The 15,234-nt window shown below is 38.0% G+C and overlaps 2 protein-coding genes across 2 annotated transcripts; one reads left to right on the top strand and one right to left on the bottom strand.

Annotated features, from left to right (window-relative positions):
• Positions 1 to 527: 527 nt before the first annotated feature.
• On the bottom strand, positions 528 to 971 carry LOC109212948. The gene has a single exon (XM_019376683.1). The coding sequence runs from the start codon at positions 969 to 971 to the stop codon at positions 528 to 530; it is 444 nt and encodes a 147-aa protein (XP_019232228.1).
• Positions 972 to 2,040: 1,069 nt separating this feature from the next.
• LOC109212949 (DEAD-box ATP-dependent RNA helicase 20) lies at positions 2,041 to 8,239 on the top strand. Its single transcript, XM_019376684.1, has 10 exons — positions 2,041 to 2,206; positions 3,097 to 3,353; positions 4,514 to 4,693; positions 4,842 to 5,003; positions 5,149 to 5,303; positions 5,984 to 6,076; positions 6,266 to 6,351; positions 6,472 to 6,698; positions 7,257 to 7,487; positions 7,924 to 8,239. The coding sequence occupies exons 1-10, from the start codon at positions 2,151 to 2,153 to the stop codon at positions 7,980 to 7,982; spliced, it is 1,506 nt and encodes a 501-aa protein (XP_019232229.1). The 5' UTR covers positions 2,041 to 2,150; the 3' UTR covers positions 7,983 to 8,239.
• Positions 8,240 to 15,234: the final 6,995 nt, after the last annotated feature.

Below are 15,234 nucleotides of genomic sequence, written 5' to 3'. Positions count from 1 at the left end.
CAAAGCCAAACCAATTCATGCCAAGCCAAGCCAAGCCAAACCAAATCAAGTCAAGCCAAGCAAAACCAAATCAAGCCAACCCAAACCAAATCAAGTCAATCCAAGCTAATTCAATCCAAACCAAGCCAAACTAATCCAAGCTAAATCAAGCTATGTTAAGCCAAATGGGTAAGAAAAGTGGGATGGGTAGGTAGGTTGGGTAATTAGTTTTAATTGGTAGGCATATATTGTAACTAGTTTTCAGATAGGTAGTGAAGGGTAATTAGTTTAAGCTCAATGAGTATTTCGCATAAATTGCTCCAATAAAATGACATGTCAATTAATAGATATTATTCAGTCCAACCCGTTCAAGTTTGAGAGGCTTAAGCAGGTTATTTTTGTGAGCTTAATTTGACACTAATATCTCATTGCTAACTTGGTCAAGGTAGAGCCGTCAAAATAGGCTTGACCCATAAGATCAACCCAACTAAGCATGCTACTTAAGTATGATTGGGCTAAGATTTTTCTAGCCCATTTAAAAGTGAGGCTTACAGGTCCGACCCAAGGTAGCCCATTAACCCTTTGAGGGTTTTCTGCTTACCACCACAAGTGCACTTGCAAGAGCAATGGTCAAAGGTATTTAGGGCATCTAACTCATCCCAGATCTTATTGACCGTTGTGAAATATCTTGCTATATCTGAAGTACCTTGGACAACATCACTGAGTTCCTTTTGGAGCTGGTACAGCTGAGCTCCATTACACTGCCCAAATCTGGCTTCTAACTCCTTCCATATTTCTCTGGCAGTTTGGGAGTAGAGAACAGATTCAGCAATGTCCTTAGAGAGTGAGTTGAGAATCAAGGAGATTACCATGTCATTACATCTGCTCCAAGACTCGTAGTGAGCGGAAACATCAGTTGGCTCAGTAGAAGACCCATCAATGAAACCAAGCTTGTTCTTGGCTGAAAGGGCAATGACAATAGCCTGCTCCATCTTGCATAACCTTTCCATCAAAAGGAGAGTTCACCGGAATCATTCCAGGTGAATCAGATGGGTTTAGGTATTAAGGATTGGAGGAGTCAAGCATGCTTGAAGAAGAGGTACCGGAAAGTGGAGTGGACTGATCGTCAGCAAAATGAGCCATTTGAAAAGAAAAATTGAAGATCTGAAAAAAAAAACGAGATTTTTTGAGCACCTAAAGCTCTGATACCATGTAGGACAACAGAGAATTTAGGAAGTTTTCTTTTCTATTAATTTCTGTGTATCCAAATCTGTACATGGTATTGTATATATACAAAAGAGAAAGAGCAAAAAAATATTCTTCCTAACTAACTTGTCACAACTGTCCTATACATGATTGGCTGTGTGATAACTAAATTTGTACTGTGTATAGAATAATTACAGAAAAGGAAACATTTATCTACAAATACGTGTGTGTTATTCTAGAAGCATCCAATGTAACATTGTGTTATATTCTTTTCTTTCTGGGCTGCATCTTCTTCTATTGGGTTGTATATTGGTAAATTATTGGGCGAAGTCCAAAACTTCTGGCCCGTTTTGCTTTTATAATTTCAGACAAGACCAAATCAATCCTCTCCTTAAACTTGTCAAAATATTTTTCTCTTTCATTCGATACAACCAAAGCTCTAATTTTTCTTTCATCTTCCTTGGTTCTTTGTCAATTAGAAACAGAAATATTTTTGTCAACAGATTGAAAAAAGTTCTTACAAAAAAAGAAAAATTTCGAAAAAGATGAAGAGCTAGTGTGTCCTAGCCGGCGGCCCGCTTAAGACTGAGTTAGGGTGACTATTTTAAGGCCCTTTTGAAAGGGGATCGTCCTAGCCACCAAATTTTATGGCCCATAAGGCTTGGCTGAGCTGGGCTGGGTTGGACCCATTTTGTCTGCTTACTCAAGGGACCTTTTTATGGACAATATGAAACATTGAGGACTAAATCGAGATAAATAAAAAACCAAAAGGGACCAAATTGAATGTAGGTCAGTCAATAAGGACCAAAAATAAAACCGACCAAAAACAGAAGCGGTGAAATCACATTTTGCATATCCCTATTTACTGCTTATTCTTCTTTGGCATACAAAACCTCCATTTTTCTTCTAGAACCTTCCCTTTCGATTCACTAGCCTAAAACATCCTCCTCCGACGTTGCCGGAAAATGAGTCGCTATGATAGCCGTCCGGCGGACCCTGGCTCTTACCGCGACCGTCGCAGGTAAAAACCCTAATTATGCTATCTCCGGCTATACATATAAACATATCATATACGCATTTCATACGTGATAATTCTTATAGACTGTAATTATGGTTAGGGTTTTAGCTGCTCTGGATGAACTGTATTTAGCTGTTTATTATCTCCGGCTATACGTACAAACGCTCATATATGACCATATGCGATACTTAGTTCTTATTGACTGTAATCATGGTTAGGGTTTAGCTGCTCTGGGTAAACTGTATTTAGTTGTGAATTATCTCCGGCTATACGTACAGATTTATATATGCATTTCATATGCGATAGTTCTTATTGACTTTAATTATGGTGGTTTTAGCTGCTTTGAATAAAACTGTATTTAGTTTTGTATTATCTCCCTATTAAATAATACTCTTATAGGCTTTTCATATATGATATTCTTATTGACTGTGATTATAGTTAGGTGTGATTCCAATTAACTGTAATTAATTGTGGATAATCGATCTAACACTACTTAAAAAGAAATACTGCGTGGAAATGACTATACTTGCAAAGGTGGGTCCAAGATTTGAAATTTATGGGTTTGCAATGACACTGAACCCACTGACCATTTGAGTTACTGAATCCGTAGCTTTTACTGTACATTCCCTGTCTTCTTGTATCCTCCCAAAGGAAAAGGGATCTCTGAGAATTGCTTCCTCATTCCTGAATCCTTCTCCACCTAGCTTCTCTTGGTTGGAGTTAGGTCATGGGAGAGACTAGACATACTCATCTATAAGTGGAGTTAGGTCATGGGAGAGACTAGACATACTCATCTATACTTTTCTTATACGGCAGTTCTTGATGACTTTAATTATGGTCAGGGTTTTAGCTGCTTTGAATATAAATCTTTTAAATTTTGGATTATTTTGCAGTGACTCGGGCTTCAGTGGGGGCTCGAGTTATAGATCATCGTCATCGAGCAGGAAAGATTACGAGGGTAGGGATTCGCCACGGAAGGTTGATTTGGATGGATTGACTCCATTCGAGAAGAATTTCTATGTTGAATCACCGTCCATCGCGGCAATGACTGAAAGTGAGGTGGAAGAATATAGACGACGCCGGGAGATCACTGTTGAGGGCCGTGACGTGCCTAAGCCTGTAAAGTCCTTTCATGACGTAGGATTTCCAGGTATGTTAAAGTAAATATCCCTTATAAAACCACTATCCAAACTCAAACAGAAAAATTAAGTGTGACATTGAGGCCATGGTTGACATTTTGAGCTTACTACTCAGCTCGTAATGTTGCCTACTGTTTTAAATACTTCCACAGCACTTTGTAATTGCTGAAACTAATATATTACCTTTAACAGTTGAAAAACAAAAACTTCAAGTGTTATACTCTGTATTTTAATCAAAAAAGCAGAAGAAAATACAGTAATGCTGTGAAAAAATTCACATTCATGTCACTTGAAAGATTAACACAATGTGGAATGGAGAGTGTGTAATCCGAAGCTGGTGAAATAAGACTGATTGTTATACATAAACCTTAAATTCTAAACCAACCAGCGTCCTTAATATCACTGTCCTCCACTCCCCAAAAACCGAAACATTATTGTGAGTATCTATTTTTTTAATGGGTAAATAATATGTTATATAAATATTTGCAGTAAGCCAGTGCAATAGGCCTAATTACAGGATGGGATCCTCTAATTAGAGTATATTGCGAGTATACTCTAATTTCTTCCAAGAGCTCAGTTTTGGTGCTACTTGGTACAATTTCCTGAATATTTCAGTGTGGGATCCTCTTGGTATTGTTTGGAACTGATGAGGTACTTGTCCAAAGGTCTGTTATGCAGAACACCTGAAGTATTGTAGCACCAGTGTACTGGCGATCGTTGTCTCTTATAACTTGTGCAGGCTTCAACTATAGATACTTGGAAATGCCCATGAATATGAACTAAATCAATATTATAGGAGTTGGAAGGATAGTGTTAATCAATATTATATGCATGTAAGTTTCAGTAATATGCGTGCAAAAGTTGCGAAGATTTATCTAAATGGACATTGTATATCATCAATATGTTTGATTTACGGAGTTATTGAGCTGTGCAGATCTAGTGAAAGGGGTATTCACTGACTTCTAACGTAGAATTCGTCAATTGATACTTTTTTCCCATTTGATTATTGTTTCCATAATATCTTAAAATTTTCAAAGGTCTCCTGTTCCATTTGACGGGTTTTGTACACATTGATATTTCCTATTATGCGTGTCACAAGCTTTTGGTTGAATGGCACTTCGTTTTTGTTCTTCTTTCCCCCCTTTTTTATGTTTCCTTGGTGCCACTACAGATTATGTCATCCAAGAAATTGAAAAGGCTGGCTTCACTGAACCTACACCTATTCAAGCTCAAGGCTGGCCTATGGCCTTGAAGGGCCGTGATCTCATTGGTATAGCAGAAACAGGGTCTGGGAAGACACTTGCTTATCTGTTGCCCGCAGTTGTGCACGTTAATGCCCAGCCATTTTTAGGTATAAGTGCAGAGCAGCTGATTCACTCATGAGTACATACATCTTCATACTTGTCGAGCAGTACTTTCTTCTTGTTGTATAGCGTGATTTTTGATGCAACTCTCCTTTCTCTATTTCTTTTTTTTTTTGTTCAAATCTTATTTTCAAGCTCCCGGAGATGGTCCTATTGTCTTAGTATTAGCTCCAACTCGTGAACTAGCTGTTCAGATTCAACAAGAAGCCACTAAATTTGGTGCATCATCACGGATTAAGAATACCTGCATTTATGGTGGGGTTCCAAAGGGGCCCCAAGTTCGTGATCTTCAGAAAGGTAGGTGGTGATATGCTCAGCGTGACTTTACTACTGTGTCGTGATGTTGATGGATCGGGTATATCCTAGAGCTTCTTCTTCTCTCAGTTCTTTTGTATTATTTGCATGTCATAATGGAGCTAATCAATATACTTTTATTTGATAGGTGTTGAAATTGTTATTGCCACACCTGGAAGGTTGATTGATATGCTAGAATCTAATAATACAAATTTGCGAAGGGTGACATATCTCGTGCTGGACGAGGCTGACCGCATGCTAGACATGGGTTTTGAACCTCAAATCCGCAAAATTGTTTCTCAGGTTTGCTTCTGTAATTACCTGTTGGATCCAAAATTGAGTTGCCCTTGTCTTAGTATTTTCAGTCTTCTATTTCTCTAAATTGCTAGTTGTTCTTGTTTCTCTTACTGGATTAAATTCTTGTTCCCAGCACAAATTATAAGTTCTCTTTGAATTTGATTTCTTAAGCTATTTAAGCAACAGTGTCCTCTATAAGGTTAGTGTCTGGTTTGTTAACCAAAAAGTTTGATTTGCGAACAAGTGATTACCAACAAGGTTCTATGATTTGGCCGGGATCTTCTGCAGTTAAATGTTACTCCCATTCTAGTGTTTATTCCATCATTTTCTTGTTCAAATCTGATGAAACAACTAGCTTTTGTCAGTGTAAAGAAGGTACTCTCTCAGAAGAGACAACATTGACTTCTTGATTAAAAAAATAGAGAACTTTGACTTTTTGCTCTTGTTACTACTTCCAACCTTTTAGTTCTGGAGTTTGATTGATAATTTCTCACATTCAGAAGGACTAAAAATACTGAAAGAAATTTCTTCTTGTATTTTTTCTATTTATCTGGACAATACAAAACATTCAGAGAAGAGAGATGTTATTCCTGTCAAGTTAATAAGTGTAACATGTATCCTCTTTCCTCCCACTTGGACATTGTTCATTCTTGGGATGTTGTTTCTATGGTTGAATGGTTCTGCAGATACGTCCAGATCGTCAAACGTTGTATTGGAGTGCCACATGGCCCAAGGAAGTTGAGCAGCTTGCAAGGCAGTTCCTTTTCAACTCATATAAAGTGAGTTTCTTTTCGAGGTTCTGATCCAGTTCCTCAGCCTGTACAAAATGAGGATATTGATCACTATGTTGTGGCCCAAAATTTTTTCTATTGTCATCAAGAGGAAAAGTGAATGCACTATTTTTCTTGAATTAATAGTTTGAATGTGATTTTTACACCCTTTTAACTATTTTCTCTGAAAATGCTCAGGTGGTTATTGGTTCAGCTGACCTGAAAGCTAACCATGCTATTTGCCAGCATGTGGAAATTGTCTCGGAGAGCCAGAAGTATAACAAGTATGGTTAACACCCTTTTCTTTTTTATTTCAAGTCTTGCATGCCTCAAAACCTTTTAACATACATTCTTCACATTTGATTAGATTCTCCCATCGAACTAAACTTGCTTTGTAAATTCAGATTAGTAAAGTTGCTGGAAGATATTATGGATGGTAGTCGGATTTTAATTTTCATGGATACCAAAAAGGGGTGTGACCAAGTAACTCGGCAGCTCCGGATGGATGGTTGGCCTGCACTTTCTATTCATGGTGATAAGAGTCAAGCAGAAAGAGATTGGGTCCTTTCAGAATTCAAAGCTGGAAAGTCTCCTATAATGACAGCTACAGATGTTGCTGCTCGAGGTCTAGGTATGCCTAGCACAAGGAAACTCTATTAGCCTCTATAAATATAACCATTTAGTGCTCATTGTTATACGTGTTTCTCTCTGTCTATGGCGTTATTACTGTCTATAATTGTGCAATCATATTTTCATAGATCGCCAATCTCTAATTTTTTGGCCATCTGATGCGAAGAAGATATTCAGGCTTTTCCTATGTAGCAGCATCTTGTGGATGACACGGACAAATTTGCAGTTCTAATATATGAACAGAAATAACTCCTGTTGGCACTTGGTATTGTCTGAATGCTCCATATATATTGTTTGCTAGTATACCCTTGCATACTTTGCTACAAAGAGCAAAGGCTAATATCGAAAAGATTCTCTGTGCTAGAACGGTATGGCTAGCATGATACATTGTTCTTGAGTACAGAAAAATGGATATCACTTTAATTAGGGAGTTGAGTGCACTCCAATCTCTGAAGGCCTTTTAACGTTGTCTTAGGGAGAAAGCAGTAAATTTTTACCATAACCAAGTTGGACTACTATTTTGAAACATTTTACAGACATAACATTTGAATTGGTACAGATGTGAAGGATGTAAAATTTGTAATCAACTATGATTTTCCTGGATCGCTGGAGGACTATGTTCATCGCATTGGTAGAACGGGAAGGGCTGGTGCATCAGGGACAGCATACACCTACTTTACCGCTGCGAATGCTAGGTTCGCGAAGGACCTTATTAACATTCTTGAGGAGGCTGGACAGAAGGTCAGTCCTGAACTGGCAAAAATGGGACGCGGTGCTCCTCCCCCTCCAGGTTAGTCTATTGGCTGTGTATGGAAATAAATTTGATTTTTTGTGGTTCATCATGGCAACGCATCAGTAGACGGGATATTTTGAGTCTCCTGTTGGGTAGGATTTCTGTATGTCTAGTATTTGGCTGAGGTGTCAAAAGACTAAATTCCCATGGACTCTGTTAACAAAATTCTGCTGCCTCTTCTTCTATGGAAGAGATGGATAAAATATTGAAGTCGGCCCAAAGTTGTATGTATATCAAATTCTCAATTCCTCTCTCTATCCCCCCCCCCCCCCCAGGAAAAAAACAAAAAGATGACGGCCTTATGATGTGTTTCCTGGTCAATTGACTTTCCAGTAGGATTTGTTTGCTGTTAATGACGTGATTGGCTATGAAAAGCACCATTCTGTGCTTTACTATCTATGCTTTCATCTTAATGATTTTCTTTTATGCCTAGGTCTTGGGGGTTTTCGAGACCGTGGAAGGGGTTATGGAGGCAATAGGCAATGGAGCTAAAATAGATTGGGTATCATCGAAGGCAAATCATGCAAATATTGCATTTCCTTTCAAAGCCAGTAATTTTGGCCAGCTGATGGAAAGCTACTCATCTTCTAGCAAAAACCAGGGCCATATTTATCTTGCATGTATAATATGTTTGAATTATGTCAGTAGAAGGTGAAAAATTTAACAATCGTTATTTGATATTGTTTCCTTTTCTTGTAACTGACAAATTTCTCTTAAATACATGAATGGTCGGTGCACGCATTGATTCATCTGTAGAATAGTCATGTGGCTAAGCGTTTTAGTAATCCTGTGCTAATGCCACAAGGGTATGTTGCAAGATCAGTCCATAGCTATTACGAGCAATTACGGAAGGTTAACTACCTTTTAAGGCTCTAATTACTGGTAATCATCTATGCTCCTAGAATCATTAACCAGATCCATAAGCATTAAGATTTTCCTATTGCATGTGTTATGCATCGTGTGGAAATCAGTATACTGTTTGTTCATCTATGAATGATTTGATGGATGAGTTCAGTGCAGGAATTTTACAGAAATCATAGTTGTGCTCATTGCCCATTTCTGTTGAGAAATCCATTAAAAACACCGGCTAACTCCATATACTTTTAAAATATTTATTGTACATTCTATACCCACTTTATAAAATATTATTTACTTCTTAAATCTTTAATATTATTATATGCCATTAAACACATTCCACCTTTTAAGGTACTAAACTATCTTTCACTCTAACTTAATAAATTCCTTAAAACACTCCATCATCCCATAGAATTGGATTATACATTTTCACCAAAAAAATTTTAACCCTAATAATTTCTCTTGTTCTAAATAAACAACCCTCTCTATTCTTTTCTATGACATGGGGATGCAGAAGGAAGAAGAATATGAAAATGGAGCATTTGTTATGTACAAGACAATACCTCTTTACCAATTATTTGTCAGATGAAGTGTTTCATCTTTTTTGTTTTTCTCTTCTATCTATGTAATCAAAAGAAAAACTAAAATAACGTAAAAATATTTTAATTTGGGATACAATATCTAAACTAAAAGAAATATTAGAATATATTAGTATTCAAACAAATATATACACCACTATATTCTAATGAAAAATGCAATATTCAAATCAAACATGGGTAACTATTCTAATTTGGAATGCAATATTTAAACTATATATACCACAATTTTCTAATAGAATACAATATTCAAGTCAAAAATACCACAATATTTTAATGTAATATATTATCCAAACCAAATTAAAAATAACAAATTGCAATAGATTAATGAAGAATATAGCATTCAAACATATTATAATATTCTAATAAAAAATACAATATTCAAAATCAGACATATCACAATATTCTAATTTGGAATACAGTATTCAAATCAAATATACAATATTCAAATCAAACATACTTTTATTTTTATTTATTGTGTTTATATTGTTTTACTTGGAATATTAACATACTTTAATAGTATATAATGACTAGTTTACTGTATAATTTTTTATTGTATACAAGAAAATAGGGACATAGACTCCCTAATAAAAAAATTGTTTAATTTGATGGATATGTCTTTATTCTTTAATTTATGTCCAAGCTTAAAATGGATGTAGTAAGATTTTAGATTTGCTTCCTATATATAATTTCCTTTAATTTAGGCGATAAATTTGTTAGGTAGTTATTGTCCTTGGACTAATTGAATATGTGAAGTAATTAATTAATGTATACTACATGTAATTTTATAACTGAGGTATATAGTGTTAAGTGTTCTTTAGAGGGGATATACGGTGTAAAGTTCCCAAATGTAAATTATCACATAGTTTGAATTTCACTAATGTCATAGTTCGGTTAACTTTTCATATTCTCTGATACTTTATTAGCAAAAAAGCGTTAATTTTAATATATTTTTATTGATCAAAATTGTTCCAAGGAATAGAATTGGGAGAGACATCACATCATGATTTGTTCAACTGTGCAAATTGAATAATAGGAAAATGTTGATTTATTTTTACCGTGCTACTGAAAATTGTTCAATTTTGTCATTTCTTACACTTTCACTTCATTAATGGTCTTACCGTTAGAATACTATTGTGTATTTTGTTCTTGTCGTGAATAGAGATTCAACGTAGCTTACAAGAGTCTTTTCTTCTTCTTCTTCTTTTTTTGACAATCTGTAGAGAGAGAACCATTCTCTCTCTCCACTCTATAACCAAATACCACCGACATGGCCACATCCCCATCCCTGGCGGAGGATCCATCCTCCAAAATACCACCGGATCCCCCTACAAGCGCCTCGCAATTTGAGATGGAGGAAGACACCCCTCAAAAAAATTCTTTCAAAGAGATCCTACTGGAAAGGAATTTGATGTCCACCACTTCATATGATCTAACCCACTCCCCTCCCATGTTCGAACTAAATGCGGGGAATATCCCCATCCCTTTGTCAAACGAAGATAAGAACAAACTATATCTTCCATGGAGATACTCTCTAATAGTAAAATTATTTGGGAAGAAAATCCCCCATCAGCTTCTGCGAGCAAAGCTCGCACATCTTTGGAAGCCTATTGAACCCTTAACGTTAATCGACCTAGGTTATGATTTCTTCATCGTCAAATTCAACCTAGAGGCTAGCATGAACAAAGTCCTCACTGCAGGACCTTGGTTTGTCACAGGCCACTTCCTATCTATACGAAATGGGAACCAAACTTTGTCCCAGCTGAATCCAAACTTGCTATTACAACAATTTGGATCAGACTCCCACAGCTCCCAACAGAGTTCTATGACAGAGCGATTCTCGAGCAAGTGGGTAATAGGGTAGGCAAACTGCTGAAGATAGATACATGTACCTCCTCCACCCTTAGAGGGAGATACGCTAGGATCTGTGTCCAAGTTCCATTAGACACTCCAGTCACCACCGCGGTCATCATCGGAACCCACAACCAACCCATCCTATATGAGGGAGGAAGGGATTCTCTGTAAAGGGTGTGGGAGAATTGGCCACACACTACGCCACTGTCCATTCATGCCCAAAATCAACGAAGCCAATAGCCCAACTAATCCAAATCCTACACCGGCAACTACAGGCACCGAAGACTCTCTGTGGCAAACGGTTCCATTCAGGCAAAACAAAAAAGGAACCCACAGAGGAAACCACTTGCCAAAGCCAGTCAGAGCATCACCGGAGCATCCCACGATCCAGGTAAGGCGGTACAGTGAAGCTACAGGTACGTTTCTCGACCTTGAGGCCACCACTAGTGGCGGTGGCAACCCTAAAACTAACGAACATCTGAATATAGGGAAAAATTGGGGCCCTATGGGTTAGGCCACAGAGATCCAGCAAGAATCTATGTCCTTTAGGCCCAACTCCGATAAAGGCCCATCATCACAATGAGGCCTTATCAAAATAAGCGAAGCCCCACATGCAAAGCGGACTGGGCTGGAAAGGCATCTTCACAAGGCGGTCTTAAACTCAAAAGATGCTACTTTAGGGAATATCTCTATTCCCAAAAATCCAAGTCCAATATACGAATATGGGATCCCAAATGACAATATCCCTCCCAAATCGGGTACTCTGACACATTTAAAGAGTATCTCTTCTTTGGAAAAGGATCCAGTATCAGTACAATCCCATCCTAATTTGGCCTACTCACTCACGAAAGGTCACTCTAACGCGCCGGCACCTGCTCAACGCACTACACACCTTCTTCTCTCCCCCGACGTTGCCTCTTCTAGTGAAGGTAATCAATTACCTGTTACAAACCCAAGAACCAATACTAGCCTTGAGGTGACACCCCCTGTCAATCCCTCATGATTATTTGTAGAAGGCAAATCGTCTCACACGAAACCCAAAGAGGAGATGGACTATAATGCGTCTCCCCCCTCCACTACTTCATTCACCCTTAGTCACACCACAAGCCCAATCACTCTATTCTTTCTGATGGAAAAAAATAACAACCCTCTTTTCCAAACACATACCACAACACCATTAACCATCTCCACCACCCCAATGCCTCCAAAGCTCATGCCGGAGTCATGGTTGGCGATGACGCTCCAAGGACACACCCAGAACCTCCAAATGATGGTTGGGTCGGTCCCAATGGAGATAACCATCCAAAATCCCAGGTACTTAGCTTGACTAGCCACACAACTTCTCCACCAGGGTTTGGCAAACTCTGGACACCAGTTATGGATGTCCACTCTACTCCAAGCCCGGTACATAAGGCAGCAACAACCCTTCTCCATGGAGGAACTCAACACACTCATGGGCTAGCTTTGCCACACAATGCTCTTCTTCCCACTCATGAATCTGGAGGCTCCACTCCCATCTTTATCATTCCAACTCTGGCCACCAATACTCCAAGTCCCTCAGCCACCACCATCACAACCACTCTCTCCCATCGATCTTCTGAGCAAGGGCACCACCATGGCATTGGACTATCTCCAAGAGTCCAATGTGGACCTGGAGAACATGCTAGAAAAATTAGGGATGCCAAAGACAAAGGCCTTCCTCATGCAGGAACCCCTGGAGATGGAGTTTAAAGAGAAGTCAGGAGAAATGCTTATTGCTCTGTGCCCTAAAAAACTCCTAAGCTGCAAACTCGATCTCCGGGTACCCTTATTTCAAAACTCAAAAAATTCAGTAGTGTCTCTGGTTAGGGCTGGGCATAATTTGGTAAATACCGAATTACCGTACCGAAACCAAAAATTTTGGTTTTTGGTATATGGTATTTTGGTATTTGGTTTAAATTTTTTAAAAACTTGGTATTGGGTATGGTATTTGGTATTTTAAAATAAAATACCGAAATACCGATACCGTACCGAAATATATATTATATTACACAAAACACATATTATCAATTATAACATAAGTATAAAAAATCTAAAATTTTACTTTATTCTCAAAGTTCATCAATTAACTCTAAACAAGTAACAAGATATTTCTAATGATCAAATATTCTTTTATGTACAATTTCCTCTATTTGGGTCGATATTTGATAGTTTTGGACAAATTTTTTGTCAACAAACATTTTCAGTTTTATATTTTTGAGTACTTTAATTAAGAATATTAGAGTGTATGGCTCTATGCACTAGTTAGTATTCAAACCGAATAAACCGAACCGAATAAATCGAAACCGAAAGGAGAAAAACCGAACCATACCGAATTTAATTAGGTATGTTATTGGTATAGGATTTTAAGAAATCGAATACCGAAAATACCGAACCGAAATATCTAAATACCGTACCGTACCGACCCACGAACACCCCTATCTCTGGTCCCTCTGGTGGGCACCATGAACCCAACCCAGTGGGCAAGGGGAAGGGAATCAAAAGGAAAGCTCCAACCAAAAACCCCCTCTTAATGAACTTCATAATATGGAATGCTAGGGGGCCAACAGTGCGGAGTTCCGTAGGCATTGCTCATCTATGGCGAAGCTCCATAACCTGCCATGCTGGTCTAGCTGGAGACTAGAATGGAAGACCATAAACACCTAACTGCTGAGCTCAAGTTTGATGCCAAATTTGAATCCCCTGTTGTTGGGCAATTTGGGGAGGGGGGGGGGGGATTGTTCTAATGTGGAAGGATGATCTGCTTAAGCTGGAGGAAGTAACTACTAATCCACAGGGAGTGCATGTCATGGTCAAGGTAATCCCCTCCTCCCCTAAATGACTTTTTTCTGCAATATATGCTAGTAACTGTGTCAATAATAGAAATATGCTCTGGAATACGTTAGAGGATCTGGCTTCTGTGTATAGGGGCAGTTGTCTTGTTGGAGGAGATTTCAATGAACTCCTAAAAGCCAGGGATAAGTTTGGGGGGAATAACTTGAACACTAATAGAAGCAATAGGTTCTGGGAATGCTTAAACAGTTGCAAATTAGTGGACCTAGGGTTTGAAGGCTCTAAATATACTTGGTCTAATAAGAGATACTCCAATAAGCAAGACCTAATCCTAGAAAGACTCGATATGTGCTTTGCAACTGATGCTTGGATTGAGGAATTCCTTGAATCTACTGTTACACACCTTCAGATCATTGTCCTTTTCTTTTAAGCCTTTCCCACCAGAATCACAACATGGCAAACAAACCCTTCAAGTTTGAATCTATGTGGTGTAGTCACCCTGACTTCTTCCCTCTTGTGGAGGACAGTTTTGATGCTAGGGATGATATTTTGGAAGCTACTTCTGTCTTTACCAACAGAGTAACTGACTGGAATAAACATGTCTTTGGCAACATCTTCCATAGGAAAAGACATATCCTTGCCAGACTTTCTGGTATTCAGAAGTCCAATGCCTACCCCTTTAGCACCTTCCTTCAGGAGCTGGAAGCCAAGCTCCAACATGACTTCTCTTCCATTCTAAAGAGTGAGGAAGACTTCTGGAAGCTAAAAATGTGGCTTTATGTAGCACTTCATGGGCTGCAAGTTTGGACACATTTTAGGTGCTAAATTGGTCCAATAGTGGCCTGATTTGCACCTTCTTCAGATGATGTTTCTTGGGATATAATCCACCTCTTATTGGACATGAATTTGGGCCATAAAATAATTATAACACCTAGATAAATCATATCCTTTATCCTTAATGTCTTCCTCCCAACTAACAACTTCTTTGATCATTCCTGAATTCCAATGACTTTGTTTTGCAATTTTTTAGCTTGAGATCTTGTTAAAGGCCCTCTTTGAGATTCCAAAGCTTCATCCTTGTACTTGAATAGATTTGATCTTCCTAGGATGCTATCATTCCCCTCTTCTTGAAGAAAATTCGTCCTCGAATTTCGACCTTTCAAGAAAACGAAGACAGGCACTAGAAAATGGCATCCACTAATCTGAAAAAATGGTAAGAATAAAACAAGATAGTGACCATGTATCCACTTAACCCAATTAAGTCTAATAGGTGTAAATACTCCTTTATAAAGCATATGGACATCATCATCCTAATAAAATTTATGCCTACTTAGATTTGTCCCATAAAAACCTCTCTTAAGGTAGTCAAAAGATGCGCATGACAATGAAATTACAAAAGATTGATCACGCTTCCATTTAAAACAAGTATTTCTACCATATTTATCAAATAAGACACTTTTATGATATAGCCAAGTATCAATTAAAAATCTCATGAATTCTTCTACATATAAGCTATTCAAAGAAGCACATAAATTCTCAAGAAGGTTAGAAGAACCCATAATTTCTAAAATAAAAATATCAATACATTCAAGCTCATGATTATAAATTTTCCCAATAATATTCGCAAC

The sequence above is a fragment of the Nicotiana attenuata genome, unplaced genomic scaffold (genome assembly GCF_001879085.1).
Source record: "Nicotiana attenuata strain UT unplaced genomic scaffold, NIATTr2, whole genome shotgun sequence".
NCBI lineage: Eukaryota > Viridiplantae > Streptophyta > Magnoliopsida > Solanales > Solanaceae > Nicotiana > Nicotiana attenuata.
Note: the sequence above shows the minus strand (reverse complement) of the source record. Positions and strands in the feature narration are given on the sequence as shown.